Source organism: Vombatus ursinus, unplaced genomic scaffold (assembly GCF_900497805.2).
Source record: "Vombatus ursinus unplaced genomic scaffold, bare-nosed wombat genome assembly UNPS02014786.1, whole genome shotgun sequence".
Taxonomy (NCBI): domain Eukaryota; kingdom Metazoa; phylum Chordata; class Mammalia; order Diprotodontia; family Vombatidae; genus Vombatus; species Vombatus ursinus.
Window position 1 is genome coordinate 31,474,682 of NW_020954564.1, and position 16,551 is coordinate 31,491,232.

The 16,551-nt window shown below is 43.0% G+C and overlaps 1 protein-coding gene across 1 annotated transcript in view; it reads left to right on the forward strand.

Moving 5' to 3' along the window:
- Nucleotides 1–14,559, forward strand: part of SUN5 (Sad1 and UNC84 domain containing 5) — a 34,899-nt gene extending 20,340 nt beyond the window's left edge. Inside the window, exons 7-10 of the mRNA XM_027868018.1 lie at nucleotides 4,042–4,157; nucleotides 9,260–9,427; nucleotides 11,815–11,901; nucleotides 14,431–14,559. Of these exons, the coding sequence (XP_027723819.1) occupies nucleotides 4,042–4,157; nucleotides 9,260–9,427; nucleotides 11,815–11,901; nucleotides 14,431–14,559 (500 nt within the window). The remainder of the gene's footprint in view (nucleotides 1–4,041; nucleotides 4,158–9,259; nucleotides 9,428–11,814; nucleotides 11,902–14,430) is intronic.
- Nucleotides 14,560–16,551: the final 1,992 nt, after the last annotated feature.

The window sequence follows — 16,551 nt, forward strand, 5'->3', positions numbered from 1 at the left end:
CCCCCCAACAGATTGTCTCTCCTACTCCTGACAGCAGTTGTCCCAAACCACTTCTCTCCTCAAGCCTGATACCCCATGTAATCCCCCAAACCTCATTGCTGAGGAGTTCAACCTCTATTGAGAAAATAGAGCCCAATGCAATGTTCCTTCTTCTTCCCTTGTCTATATGTTACAGCCCCTTGACATTATTCTTCATTCACTCTTCTTTTACTCTAGTCTCTGATGAAGAGATAGCCTTCTCCCCCTCTCTATATCCAACCTTTGAAACCATCCACTCCTTTCTCCAGCAAATTGCCCTCCGTAATCATCCCCCTCTTCTCTCCTTTATCTTCAGTCTCTCTGTAACTACTAGCCTATATTTCCAAAGCAGGACTTGTAAATGGCCCAGGATGGTTATCATTCTCAAAACATTATGGATATTAACAATACCCACCTCCCAGTGTTGTTGTAAGGATCAAATAAGATAATATTTGTAAAGTGCTTAACACAGTGCCTGGCACATAAAGATTCATGGTCATACAAATGTTAATTATCATTATCATTGTTATTGTTGTTGTTATGTATTATCTCTGTACCCTAGGGATCTCTACACCTAAAGCACTAAATAGGAAAGAAATTGTCCAGGGGTTCAGCCTGCACCCTTGTATGGACCAAATTCCCCTTCAGATCTAAGCAAAGTTAGGGGGTTTTAGTATACATTTTCCAAGGAAATCTCATGGGCCTCAAGTAGTCTGTCTACAACTTATGAGCTTCTGCTCCTTCTACTGGTCCATAATATTTTTTTTCTTACTTACCAGAAAGTCCCATTGACTTCCCTATGGGAAATAGGTGATTGCAATGAAGTACCTGTACAGGGTTCCTATCACTCTCTGGGGTTGTTTTGTAGATAATCAAGTTGCTCAATCTCTCAATTACTTGTTACGGAATGGCTTTCCCCAGCTCAACTGTCTTGTGTGTTCTCTGAACACCAGTTTTCAACAAAACTATCACCTTGCTAAAGGTCTCAACAATGAACTCAATAATCATACCATTGTTTGTTTCTGCCAGAATTCTTCCAAGCCAAAGTCATGGCTAATTGATAGTGTTCTTTCAACTCATGTCTCAGCCAACAAATATATTGGTCACAAGTCTTTACAGCCTCTCCATCTCCTGGGGTTCAAAAGCACAGGCAGGCGTGGCTCTTGCCCAAAACCACCAAGACTAACATAAAACCTATGGCATCATTCCTAATAGACTTGTGTATATGCATCATAAAGGATATAGGTTGATTACACTGAGATTTCTACTCATACCTCAGTGTTCTTAGAATGTTCATCAATGTGTGACTAGGATACAAGCTGCAAATCTCTTTGGCAAGATATTATACTTTTAGACATTTGATTCCTGCCAAAGTCAATATTTCCTTGAGTAACTATTTGCTAATACATTGAATACGCCAGAGTTGGTTCTGATCAATGCTGATGTTCCAAATGTTTTCTGGATGTGGACCTGCCAGAGCCATGATGCCCAGATGCCCACCTTCCTACTGACACCAACAACTTCCCTAGAAACATGAGACTTACATATGTCAAATATGCATAGTTTGTCATCCATCCACCTTTTCATAGGCTGTGTTTTCCTCAGCAGTGTCTCATAATATAACTGAAATACAATGAGCACACGGGACCCACTGTTCAGCATGGCATCCTCACTACACATTTTCAATATTTATCACCCCTTCTGCTTAAAGTTCTGTGGGTTCTAGTGGGATTGACCCCTAAACAATAGAGATCCAGGCCTCTGACCCAGCCACCCTGCAATCGTCCTTTGAATACATCCATCACTCATGTGGCCTTCCAGACCAGAGCTGTAGCAGAAAACAGTTCTGCCTCTTAAGTTCTACTCTGCAGCAAGTGAGTGTTCTTACATACAGCCACTATAATCTCTGTTTCTCTAATCCTTTGTCTTTGCTCAAGGAAATTGCTGTCCTCGGGTTCATTTCTCAGCACATTCTCTCTATTAGCTCTTGTCTTTGAGTCTATGAAACCAATGAAGGCCATTTGCTTTGGTTCTATAACCCAGAAAGGAGAAGATGTTGTGAAATTAGTTTTAGTTGAATTTTCTTGGGTTTAACCACATACTCAGTAATTCCTTAAACATGTTTACTCTTTTTAGCAATTGCCCACAATAACCATTAGTTATGCCAACAGATCCCTGTATTTTTTATTTTAATTTATTTTATTTTTAATTCACAGAACAAAAATTTCCATAACACAGTAAAATAAAAAGATGATTACCCATGAAACTGTAAATCTACCACGTACAACTTGCTATTCCCTCCAAATATACCAAAAAATGATCATATAAATATCTTTTTTTTCCTTTTTTTCTTCTCTCCCTCCCCCACCCTAGAGATGACTACCATTAGACACAAACAGGTGTGTGTATATATGTGTGTGTATGTATATATGTATGTATATGTATATGTATGTATATGCATATATATGTAAAATTATTCAATACATATTTCTATCATTTCTTTCTCTGGGTGCAGGTAGCATCTTCCTTCATCTGTCCTTTATTTTTTCATTTGTGTATTTATAACATTCAAAATTACTTAGTCTCTCAAAGTCATTCTTAAAATAATACTGCTGTTACTGTATATGATGTTCTCTCGGTTTTGTTCGCTTTGCTCTCCATCCTTTTGTGCAAGTCTTTCCATGCACTTCTAAGATCATTAAGTTCATCATTTTTATAGCTCAGTAGTATTCCATCACAACCACACATTACAATTTATTCAGCCATTCCCTGTATTTTTACAGAGCTTTGCCAGCTTGTATCAGGTCTGACCCTGTCTCCTCTTTGGGTTGCTTCACTCTCCTTTCTACCAACCTCTGAAATAGGCCACTCTGATCCACCTTGTGATATCTCCTCAGTCCCAATTCAGTAGCAGTGCTCACTGCCCACATGACAATGAGTAATGGTAGTACCATTGGTACCAAATAGGGAATCCAGTTCTCCACATGATGATCAGGTTCAAGTCTTAAGGGCAGCAGAAGAAAGAGAATAAGCAAATCCTATATTTCAGTATACAGATCTCATATTTCCCACTAACCTTTCAGTAGCTTCCTGCCCTCAGCCTGATCAAGATGGTGAAGTTTCTCTGCCCTAGAGAGAATTAGGGAAGTCTTCTTTCTCTATGTCTTGGAAACTCTTTCCCTTTGTGGAAATTTCTAGGATCCTCAAGTCCCCACAAAGATGAAATGACTAGACAGAAGCACCATGCCACCACACATGCTGGAAGAAACCTTGAAGACTATCTAGCCCTGTCCTTATTTTACAACAGTAAAAGCTTTAGCCTTGAGGGGAAGGAGCCTGAACCAAGATTACACAGTGGCAGAGGAAAATTAATCAGTTGAATGAGCAATGGAAAACCTGCACTGGGACTAGACTTATGGTCTTTCTCCATCTTGCTCAGAGCTTGAATTTCCTTACATTCCCTTGTCATGAATTAGTTTTATTAATTAATTAACATGATAATTAATTTATTCATGAATTAATAGTTCTAGTGGCCTCAGGTCTGCAAATAGAGCTGAAGGCAGTTCCTGTCTGAAAGAGAAGCCAAGAGGTAAAAGCAGTTCAGCCCTTGGCATGAGCAGATCCTGTCCAAAGGTGCTACTTACTATTGAGAAATGGTGTAATTCAGGGGTTTTTGAGTCAGAAGATCTGGGTTCCAGTTCCAGATTTTACACTTAGTGATACCTAGTGATTCTGGGCAAATCACAACCTCTCAACCTGTTTCCTCAACTATAAAACAGGGATAATAGCACTTTCATTAATAATAATCTTATTAGATTGTTATTTCCTCAAAGGTAGGGACTGCCTTTTGCCTTATTTTGTATCCCCAGTGTTCAGTCCAGTGCCTGGCGCATAGCAGGTTCTTAATAAATGCTTATTGACTGACTAACTTTCATTACCTACTTCATATGGTTGTTAGGCAAAAAAGCATTTTGCAAAGTGAAAAGCTTTATATAAATATTTCTATTTGTATTTGGTTTTCAGGAGGGACCATTGATTTCGAACACACATCTGCCACCTACAGTTGTGACAAAGCCAGATCTTACTGGAGTTGGTTCCGACTATGGAACTATGCACGTCCACCTGATGTCATCCTGGAGGTAGGGCTAGAACTCCCTGGCTTTCCACTGTGACTTTGTCCAACAGTTGATGATATGGATTCTTTGGTCCTAGTAACCTATTCCTAAGCCCTACTGAGCCCAACTGGAAAAAAGTAACCTCAGATGGTACTTATCAGGCATTCAGCCCCCATGGAGACAGAACTTGCATCATTTTAGAAGAGGGGTTCTTAACTTGGGGTCCTTTGAACTTGGATTTTTTTAATATTTTGACAACTGTATTTCAACATAATTGGTTTCCTTCATAATCCTATGTGTTTTGTTTCAAGCATTTAAAAAACATTCTAAGAAGGGGTCCATAGCTTGACCAGACTGCCAAAGGAGTCTAACATACACATACATTCAGAGAGAGAGAGACAGAGAAAGAGACAGAGTGTTAAGAACTCCTCTCTTAGATCAACTCCTTAATGATGCTAACTATGGCCAAACCTTAGGACAGTCCAGCAATATGGCTACAGACATACAAGAAACTCAGAGAAAAGTATACCTTCCTAGTATCCTCCCTGGACCAGACTTCACACCCCAGCAGAACAGATGCACCATGAGTTCTACCTGCCTCCTTCCCTCTCTCCTTTCTCCTGAATGCCTGTGTCTGCAGGATTGTCCAGGGTCCTGTCTCAATATGCCAGCAATGGTTGCATCACCTCTCTCTCTTAAGTGAGCTAGCTGTGCACCTAGCTTATTGGGATAGAAGCACTGGGGCACTCTCCAAAAATAAAGTGGCCCCGGTTCCCTTCCTGCTCAATGGATCCAATGCCTTCATTCCTTTATCTGTTATTCTAAAACCAGAAGAATGATTAGTTATATCAGAGTTAATGAAGTAGTCCTGGTTCTCCCCATTATCTAGCACATGGTTTTCTATTAAAATTGAAACAATAGACAGAAACTAGGTTTTTTACTTTACTTCTTTCACAAGAGGATTATCCCAAATACTCCCTCTGGTTTCCCAGGGACAAGGGAGAGCTCAAAAGTTAGCTCCAGGAAGCCTCCTCTTATTGAACCTCCACCCAGCCCCAACCACCCACCATTATATTAATATACTAATTATCCTCTGGTCTTCAGGGCATATCTTGAACTCTACTAAATTATACTTCTTGCTTTCATTAAATCTATCTAAATGTCATTCTCACATGTTATCTTCTTGTATCACCATTAGCAATACCTGCATTTTCTCAAAAACCATAAAATTCTAGAACTGCAGAGGCCCTTGGAAATCATCAAGTACAACTCTTTCATTTGATAGAGGAGAGAAGTGAGGTCCGGAGAGAAGTGATTTGTACAAGGTCACACTGAGAGCCACTGACAAAGCCAGAAATAAAATGCAGATCTCCCACCCCACCCCCATCCTTTCCACTATATCATGACTGCCTCTGGCTTCCTCTATATCCTACTGTATGCCTTCAGCTAGTGCCCAGTACAGGGTTCAGCAGAGTGGTCTCTCTATGCCCGATACTGATTGAGTGATATATATGGTGTGGGAGTTTTTTCAGTCAAAAAAAATTTACTTAGACCATAGCAGGAGAAGAATATAGGTATTGAAGACACCTTGAGTTGATTCAGGTTAGTGAAGCTTCCTTGCCTGAGTTATCAATTATAATCCACCAGCCAATAAGAATGTCCCTAGAGTTCCTTGTGGTTGTCTTATACTCTGGCAGTGAGGAAGTGTTTTTAGACCCCTAAGCCAACTAATAGGAAGATCTCAATATATAGTGCATATTTGCAGGCTGAGATTATAGATGTCCAAAGAATGACGTGACTTTTTTTACCTCAACTATCTTCACTTATTGTTGATGAGTCAATCATTAAACATAAGCTGAGTACTTACTATATTCCCTGAACTAGCCACTGTGAGAGAGAGAGAGAAAGAGAAATCTAATATCCCACCTCTCCTTCATCGGGCTTTGCTTTACTTGGGAAAAGAAGCCAAATATACATAAAGTAGTTGGAGATCAAAAAGGTGGTCAGAAATGCTGGCTCAATGTGGAGGCAATTTAGCATCATGAAAAGAGGGCTGGGTATAGATAAGATGACCTATGCTCAGGACTCAGCCCTTCCATAGATTCGCTGCACTGCTGGTATTGAGTCATTTCAGTCCTGTTCAGCTCTCCATTCGGAGTCGTCTTGGCAAAGACATTGAAGCGCTTGGCCATTGCCTTCTCCGGTTCATTTTACAGATGAGGAAGCTGAGGCAAACAGGATTAAGTGACTTGTCGAGGGTCACACAGCTCCTAAGTGTCTGAGACCAGATTTGAACTCAGGAAAATGGAGTCTTCCTGGACCCCAGGCCTGATGCCCTATCCACTGCACTACCTAGCTGTCCCAAGCACTATGTAGCCTTGAGCAATTCACTTCCATTCTCTGGTCCTAAGCTTCACTCCTCCCCAAAAGAGGATGGCATGGTAGATAGAATGCTAGAGTTGGAGTTAGATGGGGGTCCAAATCCTGTCTCTGACACATCACTGAGCCTAATCCATAAAATAGAGGTCATGGTATACAGGTGACCACCTCAACAGGTCCAGATGATAATATATTTAAAACACTTTGCAAACTGAAAAGCCCTATTTAAAGATCTAATGTTATTATTATTATTAATTGTTACTATTATGTTATTATGTTGTTGTTATTTATTCTTATCCTTATTAACTGCCTCATAGAATTGTCATGAGAAAAATGTTTGATTAATTATAAAACACTATGGGAATGTGAGTTGTCATTGCTGTCATTATTCCAGAGCCTCAACCCTGCTGGGGTCCCCCGGAGTATTGAATCTCTCTAGTGCTGGTCCCTCTGCCCTCCTCTGCAGTCTCAGCCCTGCTTCTTCTTGGCTCAGGTGGTAGAGACAGAGTCAGAGAGGAAGTGGAAGAGACACTCCCTAACCAACATGAAAGGGAGAAAGATTTCATTAGAAAAAAAATATCCTTTTATCTTGGTTCCAGGGGACCAATGATGAAACACACTTTCCTCTTATCTTAGAGTAGTAGAGGACCATGAGTGTAGAATTTTGCATGAGCTGGCAGATGTAGGTATGCTGACAGAGAATTTTGCTGAAACTTGTTTTCTTTATTGAAAGATAGATATTTGTGGGGAGGGAATGAGACTGTAGTAGAAAAAAATTTAAATCAATAAAACTTTCTCAAATTAAATTAATTTAATTTAAAAAGAAAAACCAGCCTTTAGCCAACACTCACTCAATTCCTCATCCAGTCACTAATTTTTACTTCTGATAATTGACCATAAAAAGTGCCTTCTCCCTCTCAGCAGACAGGAGTTGGATAGCAGGTATGAAATGAGGCATACTGTTTCAGGCATGGCTAAGCTGATTTGTTTCACTAAAGTGAATTGCTTTGTTCCAAGAGGGGATTCTATTGGGGAGGGTATGGGAGAGAAGAGTCATTGGGAAGTGAGTGCAAGTAACAATAAAACTCTTTTTAAAAGAAAAATTGGCATTTCTGAGCATCTCTGGTTCCTGACTCTGCCCAGCTTCTGGATTGGGATCAACTGGGCTTTTTCCCTCTTTGCTCAGGTGGGAGTTTGCCCTCAAACCCAGTGATTTGGGGGAGGTGAGGAGGTGGAGTACGTGATATAGTGGAAAGAGCAATTCTGGAGTCAGGGGACTTGGGTTCCAATCCCATTAGTGGCACTTAATACCTGTGTGACTGTGAACAAGCCATTTAATCTTGTTAATGGTTAACATTAACCAATTTCCTCATCTGCAAAATGAAGGGGCTACAATAGATGCCCTCTGATGTACCTGCCAACCCTGGAGTTGTGACCTGGGATCTTATAATCAATCACTAGCACATGCATACATCTTACAAGGGATCTGACTAGGTAATAGTCTGAGTCATTTTGAACAGCTCCCCCGGCTCAGACAATGACAAGGCCATTTTCAGCACTGCAACCACTACTCACCTACCCCTCAGGAGAAAAATTCAAATGCCTCAAGGCAGTAGCGGCAATTGGCATAGGCTGCTGCCATCACACATCACTCTACATACAAGATAAATCTCTAGTTGGAGTCAGGAAACCTGAGTCTGAATCCCATCTGAGACCGTTATTGGCTATCTGAGTCTCAGTTTCATCATCTATCAAATGAAGCAGTCGCTGACCTATCTACCTACATCACTGCAAATCCCTTAAGCTCATTCACTAGATGAAAAGGAAGGAAAGAAACAAAGATTTATTAAGCATCTACTATGTATCAGGCACTTTACAAATATTACTTCATTTGATCCTCACAACAACCTCTAGGAGGTTGATACTATTATCCTGATTTTACATTTGAGGAAACTGAGGCAAAAAGAGATTAAATGACTTGCCCAGGGTCACACAGCAAGTAAGCGCCTGAAGCTAGATTTGAACACTGGACTTCCTGACACCAAGCCCAATTCTCTGGCCAGTCCCTTTTTAGGGGTCCCAGCAGATGCTGATGATTAGGGCAGTCACTAGGACCTGAGGCTTCACTAGACTGCTAGAGGGGTCTACGACATACACACACACAGAAAAAATTAAGAACTCATGGCCTACCCCTAGAGGTCTTTAAGGTCTTTTCAAGCTCAAAAATTGTACAAGGTAAGTACAGTAGAGGTTTCAACCTGGAGGAGCCCACCCCAGATCATAGCCCACTTCCAGATTGCTCTGGAGGAATGGTTTATCTGGAACTGTCCTCCTTGAAGCTTTCCCCTTTTGACACAGCTCAGAGTACACTGTGCTCCCACTTTGATCTAATATTCAGGTCTATAACTCTACTGAGTTCAGTGTTGGTAATATCATAGAGATCCAGGGGTGGGGAACCTGCAGCCTCAAGGCCACGTGTGAACAAATTTGTGCTATAAGTTTGGATTCAGTCAAAAGGCCACACTTGAGGACCTAGAGGGCCACATGTGGCCTCGAGGCCGCAGTTTCCCCACCCCTGATAGACAATCAGCCATTCCCAGCTTCCGCTTCATGGTCCTCTCTTCTCCAATATGTGCAAGGGGGGCTAGAGCCTCAGCACGGAAGTCCAACAGGCAGGCAGTCTCCACAAGGGAGAAGCCAGGATGAGAGAACCTGACCTCGTTTTCATGTACCTGTTCTCCCTCCAGCCCAACGTGACACCTGGCAACTGCTGGGCATTCAGTGGAGATCAGGGGCAAGTCGTCATCCGCCTGGCCAGGAGGATCTTCCTCACCAATATTACGATTCAGCACATCCCGAAAACTATTTCCCTGTCAGGCAACTTGGATACAGCCCCCAAGGACTTTGTCGTATATGTGAGTGATCAGTCTAGAGCCAGACAAGGGGAAGGGAGGATTGGACCTGAGAAAAAGACATGAAAAGTACCAGCTCTGGAGGTCCTGTTGGGTCTCTTACCTACTGGGGCCCAGAAGCTCTTTGCTATCGCTAAAACAAATATCAGTGAGAGGTTAAGTAGTATGGAATACCTCAGACAGGGTAGACTAATCCTTAGAAGAACAGTGAAGACAGCTGTTTGTCTTTGACTTTCCTCCCCTCCTGTTTCTGGGCACTTTCTCCTTTTTCAAGTACCTACTTTCCCAGTGTTCTTGGGTTACTCAGTCTTTCTTGTCACAGAAGAAAGTATCCGATAAATTATTCACACTAAGGTATTAGGTGTTTAATGTGTGAGTTTCAGGAATATTTCTATTTTTAAAAGGACTTCAGGGAGAGTGCAATATTTAGCCCAAAGGAATGGAATTCTGCCATTGCAAGAAGCAGTGAATGAGATGTGTTTGGTGGGGGACCTTCCTACAGGCTGTCAAATCATACCACGTAGACAGCTGCCTATTTATTCTATGCTGACCCTCCTATAGGAGGCCAGACCACTGGGCAGTGTGCCCAGGGGCTCAGGACATTGTTGCTCTCTTCTCATTGGGAAAGAGAAAAGAAAAATATAAGTGGGAAGTCACAAGCCCAAGGGACGGAACAGACCAGAAACACACAGTGAAAGCTCTCTGATCTGATACTGTTCCACCCTAGAAACTCAGAAATTAACATTTTGATAACCTCTCTTCCTGGCAGGCTGCTCTTGACTTGTGTTGCCGATAAAGGTTATCAACGGGTTCATTCTGTAAGAGAGAAAAAAAAGTTCAGTTTCTATTTCCCAGGGTTTTTGCAGATGATGCTGATTCTCACGTATAAAATAATAACCTTTTATCCATGTGGAACACAGAACATCAGAGTCAGAGAGGACTTCAGAGTCTAATCCAAGTCCCTTATTTTACAGAAAGGGAAACAAGCCCAGGAGAGACGAAGTGATTTGTCCTAGATGGTACAACAAGCCTGGAGCAGAGTGGGGCTAGAGATGACTCCAGCCTAGTCCTCTTTCCACATACTGGGTCTCCAAATAGATTTTTGTGTACTTGAAGACGGTCAACAGATCATACTTTGCCTTCCTCTCCTGGCTAAGCAATCTCATTCCTCCCACGTCCATAGCAACGCATCCTTCAGTAGAACAGGCAAAGCCCCATGGTATTACTCCCAACAGTGTAGGAAGGTTCAAAGAGCAATGAACTGTGCACCACAGAGCTGAGTTCAAGGCCTGAGGACATTTCCTAGCTGCATGACTTTGGACCAGACATTTTTCTCTAGGATTCTGTTTTCTCATCTGCAAAATGCAGATAAATAACCCACCTCTCTTACAGGTATGCCATGATGATCAAATGAGATGATAGATGGGGAAACATTTGGCAGACCCTAAAGCACTATGCAGATATGAGAAAATACTTTTTTTTAATCAGGGTTACTCCTGACCTTTGATGCAGGGGTGTTAAAAGAGGTTTTTAGTGGATTATAAACTCAACATGGAGGACTGTGCCAAGCAGACAAAATTGCTAATGTGCATTTGCACTAATACAGTGCTAGACTGAATTAATAGAAGCATGGAATCTAGAGCGAGGGATGGGACAGTCCTGCTGCCCTCCTCTTTAATGAGATATAATTAATAGTAGTTTTCAAGAAGATATCATTACTACGCTGTAGCAGGATCATTGACAAACTGCAGCATGTCCAAAGGAAGATGACCAGGATGCTAAGAGGACAGGAGACTATACATACAAAACTCTCTTGTAAGAACTATGAATTCTTAGCCTGGAGAAGACTTGGAGGTGGGGGAGGGCAGGAGAGGGACATGATAGCTGTCTTCAGGTACATGAAGGGTTGCACTGTGGAAAAGAATTAGACTTGTTCTACATTGTCCCAGGGGGCAGAATCAGATGCAATGGGTAAGAAGTTAGAGGCCCGTTTTGGTTCAAACTGAGGAAAAACTTCCTAACAACTTGTACTAACTAAAAGTGGAATGCGTTAGATTCAGAGGTAGTGAATTCCCCATCACAGGAGCTCCCCAAGTGGAAGCTATGTTACCACTTGTCTGGAAATTCTATAGACAGGACTCCTCCATCAGTCAGGGGGTTGGAATAACTGGCTTCTGAGGTCCCTGCCAGTTCTGAGATTCTATGAAACAGAGCAGGAGTCAATGTGTACCATGTCAGCACTACCTGGGTGTGTCCAAAGTATCTGCTCTTGGCAGCCCCAGCTCCAGGGAGCTGGTTCTCTCTAGGTCCCCTGAGATTGTAAACACCCAAGCCCATATCCCCATCTCTCTGCTACCTGTTTCCTCACCCTGTCCTGCTTGCCTCCAAAGGGCATCAATGATAAAAGCAAAGAAGAGACATTCCTGGGGGCTTTTTTGTTTCAGCCTGAAAACTCCATTCAGATGTTTCCACTCAAGGTACAAGGAGGATCATTGGGTGGGGAGGGTCTGAGGGTGTTGGGTGCAAGGGGTGGGACTCAAGTGCAAAATTTAGATAGTTCAGAGGATTTCTTGAAATAATGAATTAACTCGAAGCCAAGGAGACCAACCCTTGGGGACCTTTACCAAGCTCTCCTGAAGTGATCATATGTATATCATATGTATAGGCTTAGATGCAGAGCTCACTCCCCATTATCCAGGAGAAGGGATAAGTTGACCAGGTTTTATATTATCCAGGCCCAGGAGTCCCAGGATCCTTGCACACCTCCAAGCACAAACTTTTCTAAGGCCAATCCTGTCCTCCAGTCCCAGAGATATAGCTACAAGAGGCCGGGGGCTCCATCCCATGGTCTTATCCCTACATTCTCTTGCCTTTTTCTGCCTACTATTGGTCCAGCTAACGGTTACCCCAGGGAGCAGAAGCAATGTCTAAAGGCCCATACCGACTTGCTTCCCAACCTAGTCTCAGAGTACCAGCTGCCTGGCCTAACAGTCTGGTCCAGTAAGATCTTAAAATCACCAAATTTAAAAACTTCTGAAGGGGAGGGACATGTACACATCATCTGTGGAAGAAATAAGAAACTGAGTCTCAGAGAAGGAAAGTCATTTGTCCAAGGCCACACAGCACAAGTGGTAGAGCCAGGATTTGGGTCCAGGTCTCCTGATTCATATCCAAGGGCTCTTTTCCTCCTGTTCCAGGAGGATAAGACACTGGGAATCATGGCTATCACTAGTCTCAAATGATGGGATGGGATTGAGGGGGCAGGGCAAATCCAAGTTGAGACAGGGCTAGTTTGGGGTCAGTCTCCTCTCAAAGCTCCATCTCCTCCTCAGGGGCTTCTTAGCCACTCCCAGGGCCCCAAGGGCTGAGCTGGTTGTATATGGCTGGGCCAGAAGACGGTGTGGTCATCCAGTCTAACCTGTGATTTTACAGATCAGGAAACTGAGGCTCAGAAAAACAAAGCAACCTGCCCACAGTCACACAAATAGTAAGAGACAGTGCAAATTTCAGTTTCATCCGCCCCCGAGGCAGCACAGAAATTCTTATCAGGCCTCTAGCTCAGAGCCCAGAGTAACCCCGACACACTAGCCTGTACTCTACATACTAGGAAAACACATGCTCATAACCAGGTGTATTAATGGCATATTGAAGGTCCTGTATCTGTGTGATTTGTATAAATGGGGAGGTATCAGATATGAATAGAAATATGTCTTCAATTTCCCCAAAAGGCTATCAAGAGCAGCCATGCCCCTTACCCTCTCTGTCCAGAGGACAGCGGGCAATCTGCCCACCACAGAGAGGACGAATGCTGCCAGGGCTGGAGCTATAGCCAAGGGGACATTCAGGAAGGGAAAGACTGTGAAGGAAGAACACCACAGATTTCTAGGGCTCTGTAAGCATGCAAAGCTATTTCCTGGCAGCACCCCTGTGAGGCAGGGAGACAAGCATCACTCTCTCCATATTACAACAATGAAACTCAGGCTGTAAGCACCAAACGAGTTAGTAATAAGTGTCAGAATGGGATGAGAACCCAGGCCACCTAATTCTAAGGTTTTCTACTATACTATACAGCCAGCGCTGGCCTCAGAACAGACTTAGCTGGAAGCAGGGAGAGAGAATCACAGAATGTTAGATCTATACCGGGAACCCAGGTATCCTGCCTCCCATGCCAGTGTTCTTACCCCGACGCTGCACTGGGTGTATACCATAGGAAAATAAGCATATATCAGTCTCAGGAGAACTAGATGGAAGAGTGGAGGGACGGTGGGCTGTATTTTCATGAAAGTTCTGTCACCCACAAGGCCTGAGTCCTACCTTCCAACTCAGGAAGACTTTAGTTTGATCTCATCTCAGACATTTACTTGCAGATAAACCTTGCAAAAGTTCTTCTCACATCTCTAGGTCTCAGTTTCCTCAACTATAAAATGAAAGTGGGTAATACAAAGAATATTAGACAGAACCATTAGAAGACATAGATTTGAATCTCATTTCAGCCACACCTTAGCTATGTGACCTTGCTATGCAACTTCCTTACTCTCTCTGGGCCTCAGTTTTTTTCATTTTTGGGTTTTTTTCTGTTTCTTTGTTTGTTTTGCTAGGCAATGGGGTTAAGTGACTTGCCCAGGGTCACACAGCTAGTAAGTGTCTGAAACCAGATTTAAACTCTGGTCCTCCTGACTCCAGGGCCAGTGCTCTATGCACTGCACCACCTAGCTGCCCCCAGTTTCTTCATTTTTTTAAATGAAGAGGCTGGATTAGATGATCTGCCCTGCCTCCTTCCAATGCTGAATCCTCAGGTGCTACAACTAAGTGGTTTTCAAGAGTTCTTCCAGCTCTAACAGTCTTTGAGTCTGAATCTCTTCTAATTCTGGGATTCACTGAACATGGGTCAGCTCAGAGGAAGCAAGGAAGGGGGAGGTAGAAAGTGGCCCCTGAGTGAGCCCTCAAGAGAAGGATAGAAGGGTAAGACCAGGCCTTGTTCACTCTCCATGTGTGTCTGCTTCCAGAACACGCTCACCAAACCCTTCAACTGCATCAAACTGAAGATACTGACCAACTGGGGAAACCCCCACTTCACCTGCCTGTACCGAGTTCGAGCTCATGGTACAATGAGTCAGCCAATGTCTGAGTACTAGCCAGGAGGCCAGCCCTGACCTTCACAGAGAAATTAAAGATTCTTTCCCCACTGTACCCATCTCTAATTTTCTTCCGTTGTCAAGGGGGGAGGAGAGGAGAAGAAACTGCTCCACGAGCCCTATCCCACTGGAAAAGAGGAGCAGATTTTGAGTCCTTAGACCTTCTTGCCCTGTGGCACAGGCAGCAGCAGGAAAAGAGGATATACTGATCAACCCCATGGATCATGTCACCACAATACACTCATATCAGCATTTGGTGAGAAACAGAGACTCAGGTAGGAAGACCTACCTCTGACACATACTGGATGATTGACCTTGGGCAGGTCACTTAAACTCTCAACCCTTCAGGCAACTCATTAAGACTAGAAAATTAAAGAACTGCTGTGGATCTTCATAGGTAGATAAAGCTTCCTTATCAGAAGTTCCCTATATCAGTGAAATCACAGGTCTGACTCACCATGCCCTCAAAGTGTGGAAGACTCTGTGACAGGACTATTTTCTAGTTGTGCAAAGTTACTTAAACTCACTGGCCCATAGTTTCTTCACCTTTAAAATGGGTATAAGAATACTTGTACTACTTGCCTCATAGGGTTAGCGTAAGGAAAGGGCTTTATAAACATGAAGGAGCTATAGAATGTAAGCTATTATTATGGACATGAAAGTTCCTCAGGATTCCCAAAGAGTAAAGAATAAGACCAACAGCCAGAGAAGAACATAATTTCAGATGGTCAACATAATATAGAAATGTAGACAAACATTTTATACACACACCCACACAATCCACTATGTTAGACAATGATTTACAATGAACTAGAGTTTGGAATGCTCATTAGTAATTTGTAGGGCCCTGGGCTACCCTTTCCCAAGGGACATTAGAGACTGGCTCAAGGTCCCCAACTCATAGACTAACCATAGTCCAATCCCTCTCAGCAGCTCACAAGGGCTTTGGTAGGAGGTTCAGAGTGAAGGCCCCTCCAGTCCCAGAGCCAAAGGTTAAGCTTTCTGAAGTAGGGGGCTAAGAGAATATTGACCTTGACCACCACCCAGCTTCTCAAGCAATGGCTGCCAGCCAGGGTATTAAGGGTGTTAATGTGCCAGTTAAGTGTACCAGTCTCACCTGCAGACACTCAAATATAGAAGATAATCCTCCTGCTGGCTCCAGCCCCCAAACCTATCTCAGTGTCCTCAGAACAAAAACAAATCTCCCTGTGGAACATAAGCATCCACGGATTCTGGACTGCCATTCATCCAGATGCTAAATGCTCTATTTTTCTCTACCAGAAGAATGTTCCTGAGTCACCTTCTATTGATGCGTTCTGAGGTTGTTTTTGTTTTTGTTTTTGTTTTTGTTTTTGTTTTTGTTTTTTCAGTAGCGGAGATGGACTGCACTGAATTATCCACGTTCTCTCACCTAATTTTACCTTGAGATTTATGGTATGCGTTCATAAGCCACTAGGGGTTAGGACCAGAGTTTGGAGCACAGGTCTATTATCAGCATCAAAACTTAATCCAAGGTCAGAATTCAGTCAATGTTTGGGATCAGGACTCAGTTTCTGATTAAAGATGGGATTTTTCTGGTAATGGAACTACCTGGTCAACATAGGAATCTGACCTTGGCCTCAGGAGCACTGGGTTATACAAAAGAAGAAAGGAAAAGCTTATGCTCAGAGGGCAACTGAGAATCATTGAAGGCTTTTGAATAAAGTAGCAAAATCACCAGATTTTTGTGCATAAGGAAGCACTACATGCAGAAGGATTGGGAAATTGGAAGAGGGATGAGAACGGAGGTGGGAAGAGGCCTTTCAGAAGCCCAGTCCCCCTTCTCTCCAGTCCATCCTCATCCTACCCATAGCTGCCAAATCAATATTCCTGTAGCACAGGTCTGACCAGGCCACTCTCACACTCATGAAGCTCCCCCTCTGCCTCAAGAGTAAAATACAAAATTCTTTGTTATAAAGCCCTTCACAATTTAGCATCAGCCTATCTTTCCAG